This window comes from Zootoca vivipara, chromosome 8, assembly GCF_965207765.1.
Source record: "Zootoca vivipara chromosome 8, rZooViv2.hap1.1, whole genome shotgun sequence".
Taxonomy (NCBI): Eukaryota; Metazoa; Chordata; class Lepidosauria; order Squamata; family Lacertidae; genus Zootoca; species Zootoca vivipara.
The window spans coordinates 66,041,151-66,059,525 of NC_142591.1; the positions used below are offsets into that span (position 1 = coordinate 66,041,151).

Here is an 18,375-nt window from a genome sequence, read left to right on the forward strand (position 1 = left end):
GCTGCTATATTAATTTCTAACTGCACTAACATAATAAAGCCATCAGAATAAAACTTCATTAAAAAGCCAAAGCAACCATGTTCTAATAACCTATTTATTGGAGTCAGGAACGCTACAGATATTTGTGTCTGCAATACCTATTTCGAAACATCCAGTGTGCAGACCTGATCCAGAGACAACAGGAGTACATAGATTGCATGGTTATTATGGTCTAAAACAGTACAGAAAATATACATGCACACAGCTGGCTTATACACATTTATTAGGAGCATCTAATCATGCTTAAAATACAATTAAAGCTTATTACAGAAGCATAAAAAGAGAATCTGTAGTGAAACAATACAGATGACTACACCAAAATAACTGTTGAGAAGTTACTTTGTACCCCAGTATTGGAGCCTTCTCAATTCATTGTATATTATCTAAAAATGATCCAGTGATTTTTCCACAACTCCAGAATTAAACACAAGCTGAATTTTCTCTTCAAACTCAATGGGGTCTTTAAAAGCAATTAACTGTGGCTGGATCATTTTCAGATCAGGTAAACCATACCAAGAAGATTCCCAAACTGGCATGCGTGTGCAGAGTGCTTACCATTTTTGCTACCTTTAACTTAAAGAAAACATTGAGATTAGATTACATTGCCGGGGTGGGTGGGTGGGTGGGAACAACTCTCTTCAGACTTCTGCCAGAGAAACAACACCACACAGAATGCACTTACCCTGAATATACTCACCAAGTATTTCCTTCCATTTCTGAGTTTAAAAATGAGTATTTTATGTCCACTCATGTGGATTTACATGGATTGTAGCTTACCAAGCAGAGAAATGAACCATTATTCTCCCTCTTGCAATTGTGTGTTTAAGAGCACACACCCTGTTCTGTTTATTAGAAAACTGTTGCCAAATTGCCTTTAAAATATCTGCACTACTTACCAAATAGTTGCACAATTTTTGTAAGAGTGTATTAATGAAATCTCAATAAAATTAGTAAAAGGACCTCAAAACTGTATTACTGAGACAGATTTCAGGTAATCCCATATATTAAAATGTTAAAACACTTGAGTGTGTCTCTGTTGTGTTAGCTCTCTATCATGTTAGCAGAGAAGGCATCCCATTAGCTTTTAAGTGCTATTTGAAAAACAAAGTACTATAAACCTTTTCACATTCCTGCCTCCTAATGGAACTTCAATGAGATAAATATTACTTTCTAGCTCATAACAAGAATGTAACAGACTAACATCTCACACACAAATATGCTTTGAATTATACAGCAGATGAATGCCATATTAAAAATTATTTGTGTGCTTTTGAGAGAGAAAATGGCTTCCCCAATAGGGAAAAAGAACCCCACTCAACATATTTAAAGTCAGAAGATGTTTTCATCCACAACCAACAAAACAAGTTAAGGTCATTAATATTAATATTGTGCACTCTAAAAAGAAACTAGGTGATTGCCACGGCTTGAACCAATAAACAGAAAGACTGGCAACATTTCAAATAGAATGCAAGGAAATGATGTTATGAAGTGAGCCTACTTTACAAAAAAGCACCCTTAGATGAAAGAAGTGCCCTTGCAGTATTATGCTATGCATATTTCTGGTGGAAAGTTAACACTATTAAGCACCCACAAGGATAGATGTGATCCAATAAAATAGTGATGACTTGCTCCCATATCCATCTTTCTATTCAGTTTGTCATGCTGTTCGGGGGCATTTAATACCTTTGTATGTTATCAGTAGAGACTGCTAGTAATGACGTTTTACCCAAAGCCAAGACTCATTAGAGGTAGCTCAAGGCAGCCTTCGGTAACCTGTCATGCATCCACACCATACATTTAAAGCACACTTACACCACCATCACAGCCACTGGCTCCCCCAAAGAATCCTGGGAGCTATAATTTGTCTCCCACAGAGCTACAATTTCCAGCACCTTTAACCCAGTTCCCAGGGTTCTATAGGGGAAGCCATGTGCCTTCAGCACATGGTGTGAATGGTCCCCTGGTCCCCTCAAGCTGCTTTCGACATCAATGCCCATCAGCCTCAGCCAGCACTGATGTGGAGGGCGGCAGGTTGGTGAAAGTTGATTTAGGATTACCTTTAGTTGAAATGAATGCATCCTTGCTCAAAAGGATTTCTCTACAAAGGAACATATGTATATATGTCAAGGACAACAATACATGCAGCCGCTGCTACCTGCACCAAAGAAAACAGACCGAGAATATAAAAAGAATGGAAAGGGCACTCTTTGCCTGCGTCGCCTCTAATGCAGGAGTTCGGGCTGGTTTTCTACAAAAGGAAGAACTCCACTAACATAGTATGCAATCCCCAGAGAGAGCAAGGCAATGACCACCAACAGGAGCAGCACCCTCCAGACGCCGAGGTCCTCCACAAATTCTTGCCAGGTGGTTCGGAAGCTGGAGAGGACTCCCTCACCTTGCTGCAGGTTGGGGTTGAGAAGCGAGTGGCTTTCCATTGCACTATAAAAGGAGCACAGGTGAATTAAGGTTAATGCATCAAGCGAAAACTCCAAACCACAGAACATTAATATTGACTTAACTGTGCAAGCAACATGCCAAGGGCTTAGAGAGCTAGGGTTGGGTTTTGGATGTGGAAAGCCCAGATTAAAATGACCAGGCTGCTTCACACTTTGGTTGGCTGCGTTTGGCAAAACTACAAGAGTGTTACAGTGGTATTTTCACCAAAAATACCCACACTAAGTGAATTCTGTTTATGGTTTAACCAAAAGTGCATAACCACCGTTTTTACAAAATATATGCTATTACACAATACACTGCACAAGGAGCCTTGGTCTCTGACACAGACCTGCTGCATGTTAAAAGAAAACATGTTTGATATTCCCTTCACAGATGCGGCCCTGTAGCAAATGTGGTAAACACTGGTTGTGTAAAGTGACTCTCAGCAATTAAACTGAGGGGTGTCATTGCAAGAGAAAGAAGTGAATGTAACAGGACCAATGAGGAGGGATGAAAAAACTGGGGGTGGGAATAAGATACAAGTGGAGAGTGAAAAGAGAATGGGAGTAGATATTTCAAAAGATGGGCAATGAAGCATGCGATGGTGTGGGAAGGAAAACATAAAAGAAAAAGCTTTCTCTACTTAGATGCTCTAGGTCTACATATTCTGCCTAAAATGGGGAGGCTGAGTCACAATGCCTGCACAGCAAATGCCTGTACTTAGTTTGAGGAAAGCTGAGTTATGGAACTCCTTGTCACAAGGAAAATGCTGCGGCAAAGAAATTTCCAAAGATAGATTAGATAGCAGTAAAATCATTATGAATAATTGCCAGCTGAGTATGACAAACTCTGCCTCCATGTGCCACCATTTTGTGACTAGTGGGCCCCAGTAATCTTTGGCAATCTCAAGTGGACAGGGGGGGGGGGAAGCAGAGTTTGAGAGATTATTGTAACCTTATCACATTCAGTGACCTGATTTCTGATTGGCTGGGATTACCGCTGTTATAAGAATTTTAAGGTCATATATATATATAATAATTGTTCATAAAACATGTACATGAATGTACAGAAACATGTCTGAAGCAGCACAGGAAGATAGGCCTGACTGACACCATTTTGACTCTCTCAGACCTGGCATTCCTCTGCAAGGAAGAAGGGGGGGGGAACCTTCTCATTGTCTCAGGAATTAAAATGATAACCCTGGCATCCTGATACCTGAGTGCCAGACAAAAGGGTGTGATTAACTTGGCTGGGAAACAGGGAAATGTAAATATCTCTCAATTTTGTTGATTAGGTTTTGGGGGCAGGGGGCAGGGTCCAGACTGCTCAGATTACTGCCACCAGACCTCCCCTTTCATGATGTACCTATGATGAATCTAGGGAGGGGGGGTCTTGGGCTACACCCCTTCTGTGACATATGGATGATGCTTCTGGGGGGTGGGCTGAAACCAATTTCAAATTTCTTTTTAAGGACAGGACACCTTTGTTTGGGTCCTTCCTTGTTCTCCTGTGTGAGAGGAAGGACCCTGTTGCAACAGCGAAAATAAAAGTGCCTTGCTTCGTACGTCCTGGTTTGGTCTCTGTTATTTGGTGGGCAGGAGACGCTTAAATTCGTCTGCTTGCCTGGATCCTCGGGCTCTCCCTGGGTCAAGATCCATTTCTCTGGGTTCATAGGAACCAGTCTAAATTTTACAACACCGCTAAAGATGGTCCCAAGGAACAGCACGGGAGGAGGAATAGTGGTTGCAATCAGCCATAAAAGATACACAGAAAATGTATTAATTGCACCTCCTGAATTTTAAAGAAAGTTGAATGAGAATATTTGGCTATTCAATGGCCAGAAGGTGGGAGTACATATACCGCTTGCCAAGTAACTGGGTAGAGTGTGGGTTTTTCTTTACACTTCTGAAAGGAAAAAGGTTAGAAACTTAAATACACACACACACTTCTAAAAATTGGGTAAAAGGTCATGGAGTGAGGGCCTGCTCCTGCCACTATGCAGTCTACACGACTGCCCCATGGCAGAACACAGGCACAGCATCTTAGAAAGAGGAGAAACAGACAGAAAGCACCTGAAAGTTGTAATACAATTCCCTACTTTTGTTTTTAAACATTTACTTCCCTGGAAAGAACCTTGGTGTGTTTGCTACTGCAGAATCCAGCCATTTCACCCTTGTTATCAACTCCTCTAACACACAACAGGAATGTTTACTAATTAAGACTCAACATGTTAATCTATAACTACTATAGAGGTTAAATAAAGGTATGGTGTATTTTAAGTGAAAAGATCACATGGCTACTGAAAACAAACTAGGCCTCTTTCTTTGAAAACAGAAAAAGGCTCACCGAGAAACCACCTGTGCTATTTTCCATTACCACCAAATTAAACTCTCGGCACTAAATTGTTAGGAAGTGCTGGAATACCAGCTATTTTGGAAGAACTTGGGAAGTGACGTGAATCCCAGATGTTGTTTCTGCTGCTAAGAAAAGCAGGCTGCATTTTTGTTAAATGTTGCTACCAACACAGTGGTTGGCCATTAGTTACTGGGCTTGCTAAGGCTAAGTACACAAGGAGAACACATCCTCAGAGTTAAAATGCCTCCAAGCATACTCCACACTAGAGTAAAAGGGTGAGAATAGTTGGGAATCCAAGCTTCAACTGCTAACAGAACGAGAGAAAGAAAAACAATTAATTTGGTGAAATAAGAAAGCAGGAAGGAGATAGAACGCAGGGCAAAGAATCAAACCCTAATTGCAGTCTTCTGTTTATATACCGGATATTTCTATTAAACCACAAAGGGTACAAATATAAATGCATCTTTGAGCCCTAAGTATACCTATTGTTGCCATGAAAAGTCCTGTATAAAAAGATGGTACTTAAAAGACTGTAGAGCAATTCTAGGGACATAGGGAAGCACATTGTTTAGATATTTGCAGCTCAATAAGGCATTTTTCTTTGCCTTTCATGAAAAAAAATTAGGGGATAAGGAAGCAATGGATTACGTTTAAATGCATTAGATGCACAATGCTGATTTGGAAACAAAAGCTCGATTAGAATTGAAGGTACTTCTTGAATGGAAGAAGTGGGCTGCATCTATAGAACAGGCAAAGAAAACCACTGTTTTGATTTACCTGATGCGTAAAAGGATCTTGAAAAAAACCCATAAAATGTTTAAGAAATAAAGATCTTGCTCCCCTTTCCCATTGTGTTGATAAGGATTGGGGGAGGGGCATTAAAAAGTCTAGCCCAGTTTCTACTTGAAAATAATTTTCAGGATGAAAACCTGAACATATCAGTGTTCCAGCTGCTTCACTATAAATATGAAGCACATACATTTCCAAGGTAGATAGTATTTTCAACTTGCCCCCTAGCAGCTGGGAAGGGGCCTATCTGCATAAAACAGCAGGGATGGTGGAAGTGAGATCTCCCTTGCTTCCCACAGAAAGGCTATGGAAAGTGTGTAGCGCACCAGTCAGACAACTGCAACCTGCAGCAGGTGCCTGAGGCTTCCTGTGCTTACACAAGCATATCTCCCTTTCCAATAACACAGCGTTCATTGAGAGACACACAATGGACACTCTGAAAGCAGGTCTGTCACATAGAACACGAAACGACCCTCAGAGACTTTCTACTGCTGAAGCCACTCACTAGAGCCTAGTTTGGGCTGGGCTGGGCCGCTTCAGAATGCAGGCAGGGGCTTGCATGACTGAATGCTCCTCCGTACAAAAATCACTATCTGCCCGTGGTTTTCCAACATGTCAGGGAGAAAGTTAAGCTAGAACCTGTCTCCCTGACATCTAATTTTTTCTGTCTAGGGTTTTCGTTTTTTGGTATGGAGGAGAAGTCAGATCACGTGAGCCTCCTCTGGCGATCTGAGATGGTGTACAGGCTCATTGAGAACTAACCATATGTGATTTTGGCTGACTACCAAAGTTCATGAGTCACATAAGACACAGGCAGTCCAGCTTTCGAAGAACCCGAAAGATCAACTTGGAAACTAAAGCCCAAACAAAGAGGAAAGGTTCTATGGAAACGCTTACAATAAGCCCTGACCTTTTTGAATACGCAGAACAAGCTCCAAACATGAGAACTCATTCAGCTATGTTGAACCAGTAAACAATACTGATTTTTTTGTTTTTGTTTTTGCAATACCTTTCACTCTCAGCAGTCTGCATTGTTTCCAGCTTCGAGTGAGTTCCTCTGTTGAATCCTTTCACTTCTTGCTCTTCCAAAGATTCTAGCAACCGGATCACATCTTTATTTACACCTCTTCGTTTTGCCAGAACAAGAGGTGTAGCACCTTGGTGATTGCTATATTAAGCATAGAGAGAAAGAGCTCACAGAACTGTTTCTACTTGAAACATGGATAGATGCAATAAAACTGTTGCCACATTTGCAAAGCTAAGTATGGTTTCGAATTAGATGAGGGACCGCGTGTTGAGATTCCTGCATTCCAATAGGTTGACTAGGTAGCCCCCGGGGATCTCTTCCAATGCTACAATTCTATGACTTCTATATCACAACCATTTTTAGGGACATTCCTTGCATTATGAGGGAGATATGTAATATTTCAGAACCGTTTAACATGTGATTCCATCCAATAATACAAAGGTGCAGCATGGCAGTCATCTGGATGATGCAGCATCAACACTATTTAACTCTAATTTAGACAGGTGAAACAGGTGGAAAACCATTTCCCAATGTTATAACTGCCATATGAAAGCAATTTTTGGAGGTGTAAGCATGCAAGGGTAAAACATTTCAAGTGGCCTTCAAGTAGCACATTATTGCAGTGTTTTATTACTACTTGAGTTTTTTTTTTCTAAACAAGCACCAATGTAGACAAGATAAATAGCTCCTTCATTTTATTATTCATTAAAAACTCTTTTAAATTTAATACTTACAATGGATGGAGAAAAGGGAAAACGAAGAATTGTTTGGGATTGCAAGATGTAGGTTTATTATTTTAAGTCTGTACAATTCCATTTGATTACATTTTGCTCTGCCCGTTATCTTTCCTCTTGCATTTTTGCTGTCTAATTTTGCCCACCAAGGATTTGTTTTATTTACGTACCACGTACGTCAGTACCATAGCTGGCACAAATTCTTTTTCAGAGCTTCCTGTTGCATTATCAGAGGATCTATCCCAAAGTTAATTATGATGATTTTTATTGAATTCATGCAAAGTACAGGTGAACTTACTAAGATTGCACTGTCTTTAGATCTCTTAGCCCAGGCACATCCAACAGGTAGATCGTGATCTACCAGTAGATCACTGGACGTCTGTGGTAGATAACTGGCTCCCCCCAAAGAAGCTCAGCAACGCTGGCTCCCCTAAAAAAAAAACATTCTAGCCCTGCAGCCCTAAAAAAAAGCTCAACAACTTTGACCTGAACCCCTAAAAACAGGGCTTTCCTTCCTAAAAAAAAACTCAACAACTTTGACCTGAACCCCACAAAAGGGGGTAGATCACTGCCAGTTTTAACTCTGTGAGTAGATCGCAGTCTCTTGGGAGTTGGCCACCCCTGTCTTAGCCAAATACAAGTCAATAAGATAAAATGTCAAAATATAGCTCAAAAAGATAAAAAACAATAGACTTAAGCCTGACTGTAGTTTTTCGACAATAATGATATGTGAGCAGTTAGTTCAAACAAGAAACCATTCTGGGACAATTGTGAAATGTGTTTATTTATTCAGTACATTAAGTGCTTCTGTCCGGGCAGTGGCATATGACAGATGCTGGGAGCCTGGCAGAGCAAATATGCAGTATTTCAGAGAAAAGACTGAATCACAAGCTCTGGGAGCAGGTAAGGTGAACACTGGAAAACAATGTTATCCACAGCAATGAAAAAGAACTGGGGAACACTTTTTTCTTTACACTGAAACCAGCAAGTAGTGAAATGAGGCCAGTTATTTTGAGATGACTCCGTACTTCATCTCCACATTGAGGATCTGTATCAGAACACCACCACCACCTATGACCATAGACATTATTCCTTTGTCAGGTGTGCAAGTGCTCATCTGACAGTATCGCATGGAAGGCACTGGAAATAATCTCTGCCTGATACCGCTTCCATGGTACCACCACAACATGCAGTACAGGTAGTACTTTTACCTTCTTATGACAGTGGCAGCAACCATCAAGAGGAGGCAGTGGTACTGAGGAAACCATCCTCAAAATCAGCATTCAAAATTCCCCAGATGCCAGGCACGTTCTGTTACTGGCGCTGGTTCAATTGTGACCACCTGGGAAATCCCTGGGCGCCAGGTTGGCAACTGACATCTCCCATCAAGCCAGTTGACTCATGCGCAGCAAAAGATGCGTGATCTATGTTTCTGCACTGCCATGCAAATCATGGACCCTATTGCTGGGCATCTTAGTCCTCCATCATCACATCAAATAAAGTAAGAGCAGGGCTGGGCACACATATATTTGACAGAGCTGCAGCCTTTCCACAAGCCAGCCAAATGGAACTCACAAACCACAGTTTATAAACCTCTGCCTTAGTCCATAGTTAATACCATTTCCATTTCCACCATGTGTTTCTCCTTCTTGCATACTGGGACAAATGAACTGTTGTAAGAGTCAACAGTCAAGCAATGTAGTTGAGATCACAGAATCATAGAATTGTAGTTTTGAAAGGGACTCAGAGGGTCATATAGTCTAACCCCCTTGCGAATAGACATTCCGTTGTGTCGAACTGTAACCTAGGTTTAGGGTGTCATTTGGTGCCTAGCTTATATATCTAACACCGCTTTATATGTGTGTTACATATCTAACACACAGTTTCTAACACTGCTCATAATGTGGGAGAATCACAGTTCCTTGTGCTACACAGTCATTGGGGAGGAAAAGCAAATCCATTATAAGCTATAATAATGGACCTGAAGACCTTTCCAGTTTCTCCTGTGTCAGCTCTGAAAGAGCTTTTGTTTTTTGTGCAGCAATTTAGCCCAGAACTATGCTGAATTTCTACTCCGGCAAGGCTGCAGAATAAACTGACATGTTTCAAATCCCTTGCATGTTCCCTTGCGTGGCCCAATCTGCCTATTACAGCAACAGGTTTTTTTTTTTTTTTAAATTCAAGATGCAGGGTTCCAGCATACTTACCAAATATCTATTTTGAGCCCGTTGGACACGAGGAATTGAATGGTATCCACATGCCCACACAGGTGAAGGGCTGTGTTACCTTGATAATCAGTGGCCAGCAGATCAGCACCAAATTTATGCAACAACTGACAGATGTCTACGTTTCCTCTAGCCGCTGCTAGGTGGAGGCCTGTTCGGCCACGGCTGTCGCGAATGTTTGGGTCAAAGCCGCTCTCCAAGAGCCTCTTGGAATAGTTAAAATCTCCATCAATGCAAGCCTGCAGCAGAGGCACATTTGTCTGTGAAGAATCGTTTACAAACACATAGGACATGTCTGTTTCTGGGAAATGCAGCAAGCCTGTAGTTGAGAATGAAATGAAATGAAACCAACGGTGAGACTATGCTAACACTTCAAGCAAGCAATTATTTTCCTGAATGAGAAAAAACTGTCACATGGAAGTCAGATCCAAACTGCTGTACAGTACTGTATACATATAGTGCAGGATTCACCTAACATGTCACATCAGCAGAAGCCCTGAACAAGGATCTCTGCTTATGCAACAGGGTCCATCCCCACTCCCCTCAAAATTGGCTCTTGGGGGGAATTGGGAAAACCCCCCTGGCAAGCTGCAGTGCTTATGCAGACAGAATGTTCATAATAGCACAACACTGAATTTCACCCATAGTGCTTCAGATTTCACTCTGAATGGAGAACCCCTTTAGTCCTTTCCCCCCCTACAAGGATTAGTAACTCTCTCACTTCTGAGGGTTGGTTCAGGTCACTATGATGAATGTCAGACAGTTGGTAAATCCTTACTAAGAAGAGATCTCCCTGACCTCTGCAGCTTAATTTCAGAATATAAAGGGTGATCAGGAGGGAAGGAAAGATCCCTTGCAAAGAGGCTTGCCCAGCTCCCATTTTATGCCCCTTCTGGCAACTTTTTATTTTCCAAGGCATTTTAATTTTAAAATTTGTTCCTGCTTTTCAATCTGCCATATTAAATAGCTTGGGTATTGCTGATTTTACCTATTTCAGTTTTTGCGGTAAGATTTATTCTGTTTTTGCTCCATGTTTTAATATTTTACTGTTCACTTCCCAGAGATCATTGATGACTGGGTGATATACAAATATTGCTAATGATTATAAATTTGAAAAGCCTAGTTTTCTCCAACTGTAGACGGGTACACGGATATACCGGTACATTATGCAGTCTCCAGATAAGAGACAGTGATGCAGATGAGACATTCTTATACGTGCTATAAATAAAACCTCTCTTAATGCGATTTCATTTCTCATTTATCCGTTCCTTATTTACATTTGAACTTCAGCACATAAGCACCGGTGGTGTGTTTTTGCTTAAAATACCATCCTCCCTGAATACATCAGCCCCCTCAGACTTACTTTAAATGTTACCTTCTCTAATGTACTGTCACAGTGGCGGTGGTGGCTACTCTAGAGTAACGACTCCTCACAGCTCTGCATTTTTATCCTTTTATTTAGTGCAGTCTATTTAAAGTGCTGATACAGTGCTATGTACATGCTGTCAGTCCGGTGCAGAACCTCCGAATGGAGATTCCCGCGTCTTTCTCCAGCAAAGTAGCCTGGGGATACTAAATCTCCGCCCCCGGCGCTTCTTACGCAATTCCGGGGTCGCTGGGATCGGTCTTCTTCCCGTGGTTTCCCTGCTTCCCCCTTCCTTTCCCAAGCGTCGCCTTGGCTCGGCTACCCTGCCTGAGCCCTGGCTTCTGCTTCCTGATTCCCCGCTAGAAACACCCCCCTCCCCACTCCCACTTGCACTGGGTGAAGAGCTTGTGTTTAAGATGGGAGGGGGCTGTCTATAGCTTCTGTCCCTCACATGTACATTTCATTTACACAAAGATTTCATTCAACTCATGGGCATCAAATGCCCAATGTAGAGACAGAGAAACAAAAGCAAACCATTAAAAATGTATGCTATGCAACCTCCATTCCTTTTCAAAGAGAGTTCTACAATTGTACAGTCTGTTGTTGTAACCTACCCTGGGACCTTATAACAAAGGACAGGTACGGAATATCATAAATAAATAAAAATCTGTTGGAATTCATGGAAGTTATGTAACAATAGTGCTTGGTGGACCACATACATGGCCACCAAGTATCCTGAACTGGGTATCAGTAAAGGAAAAGCAGTAAAACACAACCCGAAGTGGAAAATATTCAGGTTGAAGCTGTGGAAATGTGAGAGGTAATTACACAACCAGAATAAGAATCAAGTGAACAACTGGATCTGTTTAATGTGTTGAGTCCACTGCTAATGTGCTGTTCTACTATCTAAGTATTTTAGTATTTTTCTTGAGGCTTAAAAATTGGATTAGGGAAAGGAAAATATGGATTTTGGATGCTCAAGACTCAATATTTTCCAGATTCCCAGTATATTTTACACAATAATTCTGAATAAATATTTGGATCATTCTGATTGTACACAAAGACTCTGATCCTAAGCACTCTTGTATGAAACCAAGTTCCTTTGAAATTAACTGGGCTTACTTCTTCTAAGTCTAAGCAAATATAGTGAAGAGTTGGTGTTTGTTTTTTAATATTCTATAAATTGGGTCTTCCCACCCCTTGCTCTTTTATGCTTACTTTTCAAGTTTACAGCAGCAACAATCCCCCCCTTTTTTTATAAAAAAAATCTGTTTCACAAGCATTGGGATTTTAGCAGTTATGTATTCCACATACAGGAGCTAGTCTTATGACTAGACTTCAACAACTGCAGTGTGGCACTGCCCTCTGGCGACCATGTTGAGTGACAAGTTTCCTCCCAACTTTGAAGCTGCAGAGATGGGTGGGAATTGACCTGGTAGCTTTGTGGCAATTCTATTTCCAGCTCCTAGACGGGAGAAAAGCTGGCCATGCTCCCCACGCCCAATAGAGAGGGGCAGGTGAGTGGGGAAGGCTTCTTTAGCTGTTGCCCAGCAGAGGAGCTCTGAGTCTTGCCACCAAGCAGCGGCTGAAGCCCTCACACATCTGTCTCTATTTCCTACATGAGAAAGAGGTTGGGGGGGGGGGTGCATTCAGAGAAACAGCCAAGCAGCAGCCGAAGCCGAAGCCCACATTCCCTCTGCTTCTTGTTTCTAAGAAAACAGGCTCTGAGCAAGGCCAGTCAAGAATTGCAGGCTCCTGCCTATGACCCTTAACTGCAACCTGAAAAATGGGGCCTACTTTCAACTTTTTAAGCACACACGTCCAGCTTCCTGCTTTTCTATCAGGACCAACCAGGTGTAAAGGAGGCGGTCAGGGTTCCCTATTCAATATGGCAGATTGAAATCTGGTTGGCACAGCTTATCAGGCAGGGAGTTAAGAAACACTGCACCTTCTGAAATTCCTTCTTCTATACAAAGCTGATTAAAAAAACAAAAAACACCAGCTGCCACCCCCTTGGAGGTTCTGACCCACTGACTGAAGATCAATGTCCTGCAACAGTTGAAAGTTACATTATCTAGAGACAATAAAACCAGCTCGGCAATGGAAAGCCTGAATTTAATACAGAGTGATGGTAGTTGAAATTGTTCCAACTGATTGTGTTTCCAGCATCATGTTACTTTGCATTTTATACATTGATCAATTCCAAAAAGTGTTTATCCAAACCCTTCTAGATAGTTATGGTTTACTACAAATACAGAAAACAAACTCTGAAATGAAAGACGTGAAAAGTACAGTTCTATTACTGCATAATTTGTGATAAACCTCTTTGAGGGATTTCCCCCAAATCAAGCGGTGTATAAATTTTATGAAATAAATAAATAAATAAATGTCAAATGAACATATTTATTCTGTAAGTGCTATTCATCTACAGAAATGGTTTGTTGTCTATTCAGCCTCCTTTGAAAACAAAACAGTTTTCACTAAAGGGACTAGACAGAATTCGTAAGAGATCACCAGTGCCTTCTAGAGTAGCAGCTGCTTCCACTATATCTGGAAGAACAAAAACTAAGCACAGAAAGCTGCTTTCATTTCCAGTCTGTGATGCTGGGCTCATCCATGCTGCCATTTAATGTGGATAGTAAGCTTCCTGTACTTTCACAGATTCTCCATTGTCCAGATGACATTCTCCTCCAATTCATTGCCTTCCCACACTTTCTGCTTCCTCAATCCAGATTTTCTCATACCAGGGATACTCTGAAAAGTAGAAGGTATGAGAACATCTGGAGGGGGGAGGAAGTCTGGGAAGGCAGTGTTTTAGAGGAGAATGTCATACCGGCAACAGAGAATTAATGGAGCTACAGAAAGCTTACTATCCACATTAAACTACAGTATGACTGAGCCCACTGTTAAGAACTTTAATGAGCTACATAACTGGGGGTGATCATTCAAAGCCAGCCAGGCTTTCTGGCCTAATTCCCAGCCAAAATCTGAAGAAGCCCAACTCTGGCTTCATTACATCTTTGCAAAACAACTGTCCTAATTTCTAGATGCTTACAGGCTCACCCTGCTGAAGATGAACTTTCCCCCCTTCAGATCTCAGTCTCAAGTTTGCTGCAAACTAAAATTACAGATTGAGATACTGAAGTGATCAAGTAGTAAATAATGTCTTAAATACTCACTTATTAAGAAAATATAAAGCCCTGTCTTCAGTAGGTATGGTCTACTCACAAGGTTGTTAACATTCGTTCTTATCACATATTTTGTGGTCCAGTACAAACCTGTAATAGAACAGAAGAGTCTTACCAAGTAGGGTTCAGCATTCCCCAGTAAGTTTTAAACTTAGGACAATACACCTAGAAATGTAATGTTATTTTACATTTCTCCAAGCACAGAATTTCTTGCAAAATATAATCTACTACTCAGAGATGCCATTTGAGCTTCATGTTATGCTAATCTAAACAACATATTAGCACAAATATGTGGGTGTTACTAGAGAGGAAATCAAGGCCATTGCACTCCTCCCAAATTCCTGCACTGCTACAAGTGAAGACAGGGTTTGGTTTAGCACAGGGGTCAGCAACCTTTTTCAGCCATGGGCCGGTCCACCGTCCCTCATACCATGTGGTGGGCCAGACTATATTTTGGGAAAAATATGAACGAATTCCTATGCCCCACAAATAACCCAGAGATGCATTTTAAATAAAAGCATACATTCTACTCATGTAAAAACACCAGGCAGGCCCCATAAATAACCCAGAGATGCATTTTAAATAAAAGGACACATTCTACTCATGTAAAAACAAGCTGATTCCCGGATCGTCCGTGGGCCAGATTGAGAAGACGATTGGGCCGCATCCGGACCACAGGCCTGAGGTTGCCTACCCCTGGTTTAGCAAGTAGTCTGAACCCAGGCTTGTCTCTAGACCAGGGGTCGGCAACCTAAGGCCCATGGACCGTTAGTGGCCCACAAGGCTTGTCTAAGTGGCCCATGGCGACCCCTGGTGCTCCCTGCCCTTACTGGCGCAGCACGGGGACTGACTTCCGGGTTGATGGATCCGACCCAGATGTGGCCAGAAATAGCATGTGAGCATGTGTGCGGGATGGAGAAGCACCTGTGCACATGCACACACACTATTTCCGGCACACTTCCGGGTCGGAGGAGCGTCGACCGGCCCATCCTCTGATAAGGTTGCCAACCTCTGCTCTAGACACACTCTGCAAAGCGCTGAACTCCCTCGCTAGACAAATGAGTGTAGATTTTTTTTTTGCTTTCCAAGTTAGGTACGTGTGTGTGTGTGTGTATGTAAAGGATGACACACCAAGCTGCCTCTATATAGATCTCATGTTGAATAAATATACTGTACGCAGTTTACTCATGTAATTATTCTGCTTCTGAAAACAGTGAGTTTAGGAATCTGCACATACTCTGAGCTCAGACTGAGTGTTTAGTTTAATGAGGACTTGAAGCTGTTTATGTCCGTATTTTATTTTAGTGGTATCTGCATTATATCCTCCTCATCCAGGTCGCAGCGTACACTCCACCCTGCACAAAAATTGAATTTTCTTGTTCCATAGATAATTTGATAAGGGAAGAAAATCTAATATAACATTGCATGTTACTCTGAGTGTGGATGTGCGGAAGCACAATGTGTGGATGGGTTGTTTTTAGTGATGTTAAATTCTCAAGAATAATCTTTTGTAGGATATTCTTGAGAATATTCTTGATTAATGAGATTAGAGAATTTTCATTTAAAATAGGAGAATATTTATTTTAATGCATTCTAAGGTGATGGCACCAGTAATTGTCATGTTAAGGTTTGGTATAAGGAAACTCGGTAGTTAAATCATATTTTATTCTTCCATTAGAACATGTACATGTTATAGGACAAGTAAAAAAATACAATTGACATGTTAAGGTTTGATCCAATACATTCAGTAATAGGCTATCTTGTGCTTCTGATAGCTCTAACACTTAATAACTGTTTTGGTGACTGAAACACAGCTTGATAAACAAAACTATATGCATACATATAAAAAAGAAGCCATTAACATTAAATATATTATCATTATATGATAATATATTTCAGTATGCAATCTCTGGTAAATGAAACCTTGTACCATTGAATGGCACTGCAAAAACCAGTTACTGACACTAAATAAACATATAAAAACATCAATTGTTTAAATCAAGGCCACTTCACAAATAAAATTAAACCTACATACAGCAACAGTGTTTTGCTTTGTGTAGGCTCCTATGATTTAAATAATGGGCCCCGCCTGCTAGCCTTTTGTTATGTGCAAATGGCTTTAGATACCTATTAGGTCCATAAATGACCATAGAGCATATATTCAACAGAAAAAAAACAGCGACAATTTGTTGTTGTCAAAGGACAGCTGGACATATAAAGGGCCCCATTACCTTCAGTAGCTCAGAGCCTCATCAAACCTAAATCTGGCCCTGGGGGAGAGACAGCTTCACCTGTTTAATTCCTGCGCGTCCAAACTCTTAAAGGGGGCGGGGCCAGGGTTGGGACACGCTCCGAACCCGCCACCTGTAGTGATGACATGGGACCACCCCCTTCCCCCATACCTGCTTCCGCAGAGGCGGCTCCGCTTGCTCCCCCCCCCGCAGCCCAGCTGGAGCCCCTCAAGCGAACCCGCGTCTATTAAATCTCTGGCAATTCTTCCCCGCCTTCCCCTCACGGCCACCAACGCTCAAGGGCCGGGCAACAAAGCACCGCTTCCTTCCTCGCCTCCGGCTGCGGCCCACCGAGAAGGCCGGCGCTGCCTCGCCCCAGCCCCGGCTCCTTCGCCCCTACCTCGCTCTCGACGGGCGTCGTCAGCTGCTGCTGCTGCTGCCTCCACCCAACGGCCAGAAACCAGGCCCCGGTTGCGACAAAGAGGTAGAGGCGCCCTCGCGAAAGGGAGCCCGACCTCGCTTCTCTCTTCCGGTTCCCGGTTGCAGTTCCCGGAACTCTCCTCTCGGAGAGCGCGTTGAGATCAAATGGTGGCGCTCGAAGGGTTAGAGCGGAAGGCGCCTTTCTGCTGCTTTGAAGAAGAGAAGCAGAATTGCAGAGTTGGAAAGGACCTCGAGGGTCATCTAGTCCGACCCCCTGGCAAGGCAGGAACCTCAACTAAAGCATCCGTGCCGGGTGGCCATCCAATCTCTGCTTAAAAACCTCCATTGTCAAACAGCTCTTACAGTCAGAAAGTTCTTCCTGATGTTTAGTCGGAATCTCCGGAACAGGAGAAAACAAGCTTGCTCCCATCTTCCCTGTGGCGGTTCTTTCGATATAGGGAGATATCTCCTCTCCGTCTCCCCCCCCCCCAGGCTAAATATCCCCAACTCCCTCAGCCATTCCTCAAAAGGCTTGCTTTCCAAACCCCTGGCCATCTTGGTCACTCTCCTCTGCACATGTTCCAGCTTGTCAAAATTCTTCTTAAATTGTGGTGCCCAGAACTGGACGCAGTATTCCCGGTGGGGTCTGACCAAGGCAGAATTAGGTTGCTCACTTCCACCACGTTTTTTGTCAATTTGATGAGAATAAGCCCCAGATGGCTTCTGGAGTTTATTTTACTTTATGGAGTTAAACATGTCTTTTATGTATGGAGTTAAACATTTATGTATGGAGTTTAACAAACATTTCTGGGGTGTGTTTTAAGGGAAGGGTAGGGTAGTTGGTTTCTTGGGGATTAAAGTCTGTCCAGCTGCCATGGGGTTTCTTACTAGAACCTTTTGTTGCTTTACGCAGAATGGTTTTTAATTAACCCTGAAAAAAGGAGTGTTGTATCTGCCCAATTTCCCCGCCTCGTCCTATTTTTGTGTGAGACGCACACACACACACTCAGAGAGATAGCAGGCATGCTTAATTAAAAATAAAAAAAAATCAACAAAACGAGCTCCTTTAACCAGCCTGCCTTATTCTGGGTACCACATTGGTTCCTGTTTATTCCCAATGACTCTCGCTCCGCAGGTTAAGTGGATTCTTGGAGCGTCGATTGCGGACCATTGCTATGTATGCAAAAAGCCGCTTTGGGTTTTCAGCGCTGCCTGACTCAGGGAGCGGAATGATGTGGAGCAGAGACAAGAGAATGTCTGGCAAAGCGAGATTGATCCAGCAGCGCCCCTTGCGGGCTGACTGATGGAGAAACGTTATGCATCAGCAGAACACACACCCTTTGCTGTGTCTAGTGAGAGGCGAATTAGCTCGGTGGTAGATAACATGCTTCGCATATATTGCAAGTTCGATCCCCAGCATCTCCAGTTAGAATTGCAAAAGGAGTGTGTTTGCCAGTGTAGATGGACCAGTGCCTGATTCCGTACTTCTAGCACTTCCCAAAGGCTGTTTCACCTGCCCCTAGCATCCTCACTGGTTGTCTAACACAAGACTATGTTGACTCTAG

The 18,375-nt window shown here is 42.4% G+C and overlaps 1 protein-coding gene across 5 annotated transcripts; it reads right to left on the reverse strand.

The window, feature by feature from the left end:
* Window positions 1-80: 80 nt before the first annotated feature.
* Window positions 81-16,868, reverse strand: ANKRD46 (ankyrin repeat domain 46). 5 transcript variants are annotated; one of them, XM_060277685.2, is made up of 5 exons: window positions 16,791-16,868; window positions 14,200-14,249; window positions 9,588-9,924; window positions 6,629-6,787; window positions 81-2,478 (listed from the first exon to the last, which is right to left on the reverse strand). In XM_060277685.2, the coding sequence occupies exons 3-5, from the start codon at window positions 9,896-9,898 to the stop codon at window positions 2,262-2,264; spliced, it is 687 nt and encodes a 228-aa protein (XP_060133668.1). In that variant the 5' UTR covers window positions 9,899-9,924; window positions 14,200-14,249; window positions 16,791-16,868; the 3' UTR covers window positions 81-2,261. The 5 variants fall into 5 exon arrangements, with proteins under 5 accessions (XP_060133668.1, XP_034981258.1, XP_088531874.1 ...); XM_035125367.3 differs by having other exon boundaries at window positions 14,151-14,249; XM_088675748.1 differs by having other exon boundaries at window positions 16,391-16,868.
* Between the last annotated feature and the right edge of the window lie 1,507 nt (window positions 16,869-18,375).